This window comes from Podarcis tiliguerta (assembly GCF_965153285.1).
Source record: "Podarcis tiliguerta genome assembly, chromosome: Z".
NCBI classification, from domain to species: Eukaryota; Metazoa; Chordata; class Lepidosauria; order Squamata; family Lacertidae; genus Podarcis; species Podarcis tiliguerta.
Genome location: NC_139553.1, coordinates 25,748,544 through 25,758,153, shown reverse-complemented (window position 1 = coordinate 25,758,153; position 9,610 = coordinate 25,748,544). Strand labels below are relative to the sequence as shown.

The 9,610-nt window shown below is 43.0% G+C and overlaps 1 protein-coding gene across 1 annotated transcript; it reads right to left on the bottom strand.

The window, feature by feature from the left end:
- Positions 1-1,153: 1,153 nt before the first annotated feature.
- PSMD10 (proteasome 26S subunit, non-ATPase 10) lies at positions 1,154-9,606 on the bottom strand. Its single transcript, XM_083424095.1, has 5 exons — positions 9,225-9,606; positions 6,374-6,472; positions 3,751-3,897; positions 3,500-3,666; positions 1,154-2,037 (listed from the first exon to the last, which is right to left on the bottom strand). The coding sequence occupies exons 1-5, from the start codon at positions 9,339-9,341 to the stop codon at positions 1,884-1,886; spliced, it is 684 nt and encodes a 227-aa protein (XP_083280221.1). The 5' UTR covers positions 9,342-9,606; the 3' UTR covers positions 1,154-1,883.
- Positions 9,607-9,610: the final 4 nt, after the last annotated feature.

The window sequence follows — 9,610 nt, the reverse complement described above, 5'->3', positions numbered from 1 at the left end:
AACCAAATGCCAAAGCTCCACATGCATTGGGGTGGGGGTGGGTGGGTTCTCTCTACAAAATTACTTGAAAGTCTATTGATGCAATGCTGCTGTTCGTGCTTCCAAAATACTGGGAGCAGTGATGAGACCAGGGCTTATGAGAAAAAGTGATATACAAGCTCCAGCTGCATAACTTAAAAAAGGTATTGGGAAAGGCAGCCTATAACAGAACACAGGAAGCAGCCTTATGCAAGGTCAGGCTATTTATCCATTTAGCAGAGGAATTTCTACGGGAGTGGTCTCTAACTGCTCAAGCACGGGAACCCCAATTTGCAACATGAAAACCCACCTCCAAGAGTCCATATGTCTGGTGGGCCTGGTGGGCCCAGCAATCAAAGGGTAAGGCTTATGGCCTGGAATACAGCCAAAGAGGGAAGGAGCAGAGATAAAAGAAACAGCAATGTCCAAGTGCAGTGCTCTTCCACAGGCTGACAAATCCCCTACTGCTGTGTTCTATATCCATACATGTTGCTAACTCTTCCACAGGCACCAATTCTCCAGTGTTAAACGCAGAGGCCTTTCAAAGTACCTTATGCATGAAAAAATTAAAACACCGGAAACACTGGGAACTGAACCTGAGGCCTTCTGAATGCAAAATGTGTGCTCTGAAATGCCTCAGTCCTATTAGCAATGTAGTATGTTATATAATACTAATAGTTATGAAAAAGTGAGCAAAAAACAACTTTGCATTTTATCAGCCTTGGAACTAAGAGCAGTCATGGCATGTGCCACCAGAGAAAAAATTAACTTAGATTCACATGATGATAGTTACAGAACAGTCCATCGACCAATACTATCAGAATATGAAACTTTTTGGTAATAATTGGAGTCCCTGTAGCTTAAGATTTCTGTAGGAGTACACTAGGTGTGTCTATTACACCAAAAGCAGCAGCCTTTTCCCACAGGTTCTATGACATTGGAAGACTTTTCATGCACCTTATGAAGGACTGAACTGAACTGATCTAAGGAGCAAGTAATATTTTATTATAAATAGCTTAGGGCATAAGAAATCATTCCAGTTGTATAAAGCTATTTGTATTAAGCCACACAGCTCAACACCACCCTTGGGAAGGGAGAAGAGGAAGAGGAGAAACAAATCCAACTTGGCCAAATGTTCTTACTGCAAAAATTGGGATTTCTTTGTTCTCTTTATAGCTGTTACTTAGCAACATTTTAAACAAACATATTTTGTTTAAGAAGCAGCCTACTGAGATTGACAGTTGTCTACACAGGTTCATGGCACAGTAACCCTTTTAATCTGTTAAGGTGCCACAGCACTTGACTATTTTTGTTTACAGCCTTACTATGTCTATAATCACTTTAGCTGAATTAAGCCCACTGCCTTCCCACAATGCTCCATTCCTATAACACTCTCCCTGTACTGGGTATAAGGTTGAACCAAGAGGTTGCTGTAAATAAGAATTCCAAGGAGACATACAACAAAGCAAACAACTTTTACACAGTCCTCATTCTCCTTCCCCAAATTTTATTTCGCACAACCATGATGACACTTGAACTGAGTAATAAACTTAGTTAACAAGAACTGCCTTGAAGAAATATTGAATACTGTTCCTTTACAAGCAAATGTATTTAAAAATATCGTTAAAACCTGTATAGAAAGATAGATTCTTTCTATAGGAAAAGCAGGGCTTTAAATTTTTTTTAAGCAACAATAAACTTAGCAACAAAAAATTATAAAGTTTTGTTTGGCCATGGAAAATGTAGAGAAGTGTAATTGATGCAGTACAATAAAAATTCAAGTTGTGACTCTTAAAGCCAACCTACAGACAGTGAAAAGTCTTCAATACTTTCATGAAGAATGGAATTCAATTTGACTGACACAGCTAGCCTTCAACTAGCCTCCTTAGTATGGAACCCAGGCCACCTTTTGCAACTTGCAGTGGAGTCTTGTCTTCTTTGTTCTCAATGTATATGCTTGCTCCGTGAGACACTAGTAGTTTAGCTTCATCTGCTCTCTCTTCATCACAGGCTAGATGGCTGTAAATAAGATGAAAAATTACTAACTATGCTAGAGACACATGACAAGGCAGTAATGAGCTGTCAGCCTGTATTTCTTTGTAGGCCCCACCTATTTTAAAAGTAGGCCTGAACTAACCCCTGTCCCCCTGTGAAATCCCATCATTTACATCAAGGTGTTTAAGGCTCAATTCAGACACTATGCTAAACCAAGATCACGCTGAACCACCATTCACTATAGTTTGGCACAATATCTGAATTGACATGATAGTTACAGCAACTGTTCCACCTCTAGATGCTACTGCGGTAAGAGGATGTCACGAAACTCATGACAGAAAACAAAAGCAACTGACAATGTAAGCCCAGGTGAATAGCGTTAGGATTATAGTCATAAACAGCTTTAACTCACAGTTAGCCTGTTGTTCACCTGGACATACAAGCCATGGTTTGATTTCAAACTACTGTTACTCAAAATCATAATTTGATGCAAAATCTCAACCAAGGCCAGAACTGCAACAGGGTGCACTTACCTGTACTTGGAAGTTAAGTAGCTTGGTAGCATGCATATCTTAAATAAACATACCTAACACCAGGCTCCTCACTACAATCCCACATGCATTTACTAAAGAATCAATGGGACTGAACTCAGGGGGATTTATGTTTGGGATTAGGCTGCGTAAAATCTGTGTGGATCATAGCTGTCAACTTACAGATTTGAAAATAAGGGACCAGCAGCCTCGAGAATAAGGGATCAGCAGCCAAAATAAGGGATTTTAGTCAACCAAACAAAGCAGCCAAACAAAGCCTCAAGCAGTGGTTCCCACAGTGCAGCAACCCAGCAAAGGGGGAAATCACTACATTAAGATGCTGCACTGGTTGGAGGGTAAGTTAAGCAGCACATCGGGGCTGCCGTCATCCTGGCACAAGGAGTTCCATCGGCTCTTCCCCGCCCGAGAGAGAGGGAGGGAGACTCTCGCCTACGCTGCCTGCGAGCCCAGCATGAGACGGTTGTGGTGCCACAGCGGCTGCTGAAGCGCTGCCCTTCTGCGTCCCTCCTCTTCCTCCTCCCTCAGGCTGCCTCCTCAGCCACCGCTGCCGCCTCCAGGCGGAGGACCCCGAGACGCTGCTTCCCTCCGGAGCCGGGCGAGCATGAAACCCGGGAAATTTAAGGGACATCAACAATCCGGGACAGCAGCAGGAAACGGTGCTGGGATAAGGGAGTTTCCCGCCAAATAAGGGACAGTTGACAGCTATGGTGTGGATGTTTCTGCACCATACATCTTAGAATACAGCCTCTCTTGTAGAATCCCAAGAAGCTCAGTTTGAATTGTTTTTTTAAAAAAGTTACTGAGCCTGTTAAATGAAAACTCTCAACATTAGAGAATAGTTTGTGCTAAGTAAAGAAGTATTAATATCAATGAACTTGAAAAGTATGGTTCAAACAAACTAGGGCAAAATCTACCACAAATACGTTGGTCCTTACAGAGCTGTGTTTCCCTCTGAATCCTGTAGATTGGCAGAAGCTTTGTACTTCAAAAGAATTTGTATCATTTTCAGGTTTCCTTTGGATGCTGCTCTGTGTAGTGGAGTAGATGCCAAGTGATCTTTTGCATCTGGATTAGCACTATTCTCCAACAGCATTAGTGCAATCTATGAGTGGGGAAAGACAAAGATTACCAAACAGGCTGCTTTGTGTTGAGCAATGAGAAGGTGAGGAAGCAAGTGAAATCATACCTCCTGCCTATTTTTGGATGCTGCATAATGCAGAGGCGTGCAGCCATTCTGATTGACAGCATTCACCTGTGCACCTTTCCTAATGAGAGTTTTCACAATTTCATCTCGGCCAGCGGATGCAGCAATATGCAGAGGACTCCAGCCAGCCTGAGGAGTGAAAAGAAAACAAGGCATAGTATACTATAAGCTTTACAATTCACAGAAGCAGGGCAGGTAGAAAGACTTCTGTCGTGAGGAAAGTACCCCAGACCTCTGCATCGGTGATAACATGGAAGCTAGGGCTGGCTTATAGGGAGTGCTCAGTTTCCTCTCTAAACAGAAGACTTGCTGGCTCATGGTTTTTAGTCACCAGGGACCGTTAAAGACATTGTACAACCAAACTTTCAAGCTCTGTTAGGAAGAAAATCCAATACTACAGAACCATGGCAAGGTTTTAACAAAATTTATCCCCTATGAAAATACTGTAAAACAGGGATGGGGCACATCTGTAGCTCCAGATGCTGTTGGATTACAGCTGATCATTGGCTATGCTGCTTGGGGCTGGAGTCCTAAACATCTGGAAGGCTACAGGTTCCCCATCTCTTCCATAAAATAACTTGCTCAACTTTGGTAAGAACTTGCTCAATAGCAGGTAGCTTTGGTCATTAAAGTGGAATATGGCCCACCATTCAACATTTATACAACTGCCATCACATGATATTAAATAGCCAATAAGGAAAGGAGCAGGCTCCCTAGTTCTGGTTGCCACCTACCTCCCCAAATTAACTCTTTCTAGAGCACCACTATATTTCTGAGCCTCTTATAAAGTGGTACCTCGGGTTAAGTACTTAATTCATTCTGGAGGTCCGTACTTAACCTGAAACTGTTCTTAACCTGAAGCACCACTTTAGCTAATGGGGGTTCCTGCTGCTGCCGTGGCGCCGCCGCATGATTTCTGTTTTCATCCTGAAGCAAAGTTCTTAACCCGAGGTACTATTTCTCGGTTAGCGGAGACTGTAACCTGAAGCGTATGTAACCAGAAGCGTATGTGACCTGAGGTACCACTGTATTGGGCCTTCCACAGCTCTACGGCGACTTTATGTGACTTTGGATCATAGAAGAAGTCATGATAATGTTGCAGCTTTCTTTTCAAACCAGCTCAGCCTGCCTTCTTCAGCAGTGAAGAGAAGCAACTATGCCTTCCTTCAGGTGTAGCCGAAGACTGAATGGTTCACCAATTCTAAAATTTCTTTTTGGAAGCCATACAGTCTTCATTTCAATTTCACATGAGAACTTTTAAACTGAGAAGGGGCTCAGAAATTTACCTCACACAAGGGCTGTGCCAGCTCAAAAGGGCCCCAGAATTCCGTAAAAACAACAACCCCTCATCTCATGTTGAGAACAGCAGCCAAAGATAACAAACCAGCACACATTCCACCTCTGTGTATCACTAATTCTTCTTTAACACTTGAGAGTAGTTGGTAACAACTCCAGCAGCATTAGGAACTATATCAGCAGTGAGGAATCTTCTTAGCTTCATAGACCAGTTCCTAATTAAGATTTGCCTTGCAGGCCTAGTCTGAGAGGAGGGCATGACCCACCAATCACTTAATGTCACAAATGATGAAGTCAGGACTTTGAAGCATCTGGGAGGCAGCAAAGTGCTAAAGGCAAGTTTTTAACTTCTGTCCAAAGGGGAAGAAACTCTCCTGTTAGCAGCACCTTGTTGCCTGCTGCATGTGCAGTCAAGCAGCTGGGTAGGGTGTCTGAGAAAGCTCCCTGCGGGGAACTTTCTCACATAGCCAGACTAAGGGGATGTGGTGCGTGTGAACCACTGAGACCATCCTGGCTGTTTCTTAGTGCAGAACCAGGACATCGCCTGAATTTCCAGTCACCACTAGCCAGAATTGGCAAAACTGGCAGCAACAGCAGCAGATATGTTCTGTGCTTAATATTTTATTCTTTTGTTAATTATGCTTTTTTAAATGTGAATTTTACACCTGACTTCCTTGAAGTAATGTTTTCTATTGGAATGCTTAAGATAACATTTTAGTCTCCTGTTAATTATGTTGCTTTGAATGTATATTTTATATCTGACTTTCTTTAGTAATGTTTTACACTGGATTGTTTTATTTGATGTTTTAATGAGTTGTAAAGTGCTTTTAGCTTTTCCCCCTTAAAATATAAAGCAGTATAGAAGTGAAATGAAAGATAATAATAACAATCTGCTTAGCGCTGGGGTTTTATCATGAAATGAGAACATGGAGCTGCTTTAAAGTGCCTTGCATAAGTGTTGATTAAAGCATCTCATCTTTGTCCATTAAGTGAGTGGGCAGTTTGAGCTGAGCAAACAGCACTTTTGCAAAGGGCTTTAAATCTGCTCATAAAATCCTGCTAACTTGGCTGTGCAATCCTGTTCCCTGGGAAGAGGGCACACAGCTAATGCAAAATTTAACTCCTGTTCTACTACCCATCAGCTGACGTTTCTAGGGATGTCAGCTAACGGTCGGGTGAGTGGCCTTGTGGGCAAAGCTGGAACCTCTGGCCTGTGGGATGGAGGTTCCCATCTCTGAACTATATACCTCTGAACTATACATGCAAGATCCTGCCTAAGCACTTTCTGAAAAATCAGTCTAGAACTTACATCATCTTTGTCATTAACATGCACTCCCAGACTTAGTAAAAAGTCGACAATGTCTGCATGCCCAGCTGAACATGCCCAGTGTAGGGCTGTCCTGTTATCCTAAAACACAAAAGACAAATAAGCATTAGTACAACCTTGTATTTAAGAACACATCTAGTATCCACAAGCAGGAGGGCACTGCATGAAGGCATGGGGGTGGGCTGGAGGAGAAAGGACAGAGCATTACACCCAGTACAGACAGGCGGCAGATTGCTGAAGGAGTGACAAAGCTCTCCATTCTTCTTCTGTCAGCTCCCAGCAGGCCACAATTATTATGATTATGATTATTTGCAGACTAGTAACTTTTGTGGCCTTATTTAGAAAGACGCATTAACAGAACATTCAGAACGAACTAGAACGATGAAAACTAAAAAGGATAGATACTCCTTTATACAAGCAGCAAGTCATTTAACAGTAAGAACAATAATGGCCAATTTGTATGTTCCCAGAGGCCATTTCATTCTCCAGACAGTGCCCCAGGCATTTAGAAGAGCATTCAAATTGCCCCCACCCCAATGGGTGGTCAGGATTCATGTAGCAAGATCTCCATAGTTACTGGGAACGTGCTCTCAGGTATGTCATTATATACAAAAAAATGCATTTAAGTGCAGCATGATGCAACATTGATTTTTGGAATTTTCACCCTGAAATTTAACACCACCCCCATGCTACTTCTAGAGGTGTAGCTAGGTTTATTCTTTTTGCAGCTATGAACAAATAACTTTGTGATGTCTTTAAAAATAAACAAACATATTGTAAAATAAGCTTTCAGGGTGCATGGTGTGTCTTCAGGTGCATATTGTGCTATTTTCCGTTGGTAGATATATTTTCACTCTCCTAATTGGTACGCTTGCCCTCTGCCACCTGAGGAAAAAACCCTTTATGCATCTAATGAAGTGGGCTGAAGTCCAAAAACACCCACATCACAATAAATCAGCTGCCTGTATTTTACAGTGTCATTCTTCTTCTTTTAAGAAGCTGAAACCCTGGCATCTGGCAATCTTACTGATTTAAACATCTGCCAGGTATGTACTGTATCCCATTCTCAACTGAATTAGTAAACAGAGCACCCTTTCTCCCCTCTAGTAGGAGTTAGGGGGGAGAGTTTCGGAATCACAGACATATGCGTCTATGTGCTTCCCAAGCAGAAATAAACCCTGCTGTTCTTTAATGTTAGGAACTGTATTTATCTATGCCATTTATATCAGGACTGGGCAACCTCCAGGTGGCGTGAGACTTCATTTCCCATCCGTCTTAGCCAACATGGCCAATAATCAGACAGGATGGCAGTTTGAGTGCAACAACATCTAAAATTATAAAGGTTTCCTATCCCTGCTATATTCTAATTGGAAACTCATTCCCTGATAGCTAATCCTTATGTAGGCAAAACAGCACCTTCCAAGGAAAAATAGGGATGAATCAGGGAGATTGAGGAGACCCCAAAGTTTGCAAGAATACAAAAACTAGATTTATTGCACTTTTAAAACTGTTTTGTGAGTCTTTGGACTGCAATAAAGAATGTGTATGCGAAAAACTAGATTTTAAAAAGCTCCTCCCTTTCATCTTTCTGTTTTATTATAAAACATATGGTCTTGTGAAAAACTTTGTGAGGTCTTGTGAAAAACTTTGTGAGGTTCTTCTGAAAAGCAACATATAACTATCTCAAATATATATATATGTATATATTGGCGGGGGAGGGCCAGGAACACAATCAGGGTACGAACCCCTCAAAATAGCCAGTGAGGACTAAGAATGCTCAGTGGCCACAGAATACTGGCTGGCTGTTGGGAGAGAAAACTAGAATACTGTACACCAATGATGGGAATGTTATGGAGCATCCTCAAAGTCAGGGTGCTGAACTGGCTGGTACCCTGAACAGGAACATGCTAAACTAAAACATTGTGTTGCTGGCCCCACCTTGATTATTTATTTGTTGGAATTTCTCTACTATTCCACATGTGAAAATACCAGGGTGGTTGGTGCACTTTTCAAGGACTTGAAAACATATACAAAATACAAAACACAGAAAAAACAGTAAAGCACCTTCGATGGCATAGAATAACATGGCTGGGTTTAAGGCCTTTATATTATTGTTGTTGTTGTTGTTAAATTCATAAATTTTATATTTCGCTTGATTATTAAAACCTCAAAGCAAACGCTAAAGCACTAAAATCAAGTAAAATCCACAACCCTACTTCAAAACATACAAAAATTAAAAATACAAGAACAGATTAGAATTAGGTCAACTTTCTAAGCATCTGCGAAGCTTTGTGTGAACAAGGATGCTTTTAGCAGACACCGAAAAGAGTACAGTGAAGGCACCTGTTTGAGCTCAATAGGCAGAGACTTCCAAAGTTATCACAGTAACTAAACGACTGAGTACTGTACTAACAAATGCTGAAAGGGTATTTATGTGGCATCTGCGCTAACGTCAATTATGCGGTACTGTGGGAACGTGCGGGGGTAAGGCGATATCGTGGTTAAACTGGTCCCAAACTGTTATATGTTAATAGTAACGTCTTGAACCTGTCCCGGGGGCAGATCTGCCAAATTTTTATTTCAAGGAACTCAAAAGACGCCCTGCGTAGGTTTCTCCCTTCCCTTTTCAGCTTCACAGCGACCCTGTGAGGTAGACCAAGCTGAGAAAGAGGGGAAGCCCGCCCAGTGAAAGCCTCACAGCCGAGTGGGGATCTGCTGAACCCAGGTCTCCGGGTTTCCACTTTAACCACTACACCACACTGCCTCAGAAGTGGAGCCCTGGCAGCCCCCCGACTCACAATTAACCACGCCCCCCTCCGGTTGCCATGCCAACCTGGTCCGCGCGCTCCGCCAAGCTCCGGTTGGCGCTCAGCCGCTCCTTCAGCTCCTCCAGCCGCCCCGTGTAAGCCAAGTTACAAACCTCCACGTTGGACACAGACCCGCCCTCCATCCTGGAAGCCAACAGCCCGAAACCGGGCCCTCTCCTTCCCCCACCACAACGCACACACTCTGCCTTCAAAGCCAAGTGGGCGAAGACTCCCTCTCCTCCTTCTGCAGCCAATCCGCAGAGAGGCTTCGGGGACAGACAGCCAATCCTCGCTCTCTCCCCGCCCCCTCCGCCGTCTCCTCCTCCTCCGCGCTCTCTCAACTCCCAGGGTTCAGGGGCGTGCGGGGTTTCTTGTGGGGTTGTGTTTTTTTTGTGGTGAGCGGCTGCGCACG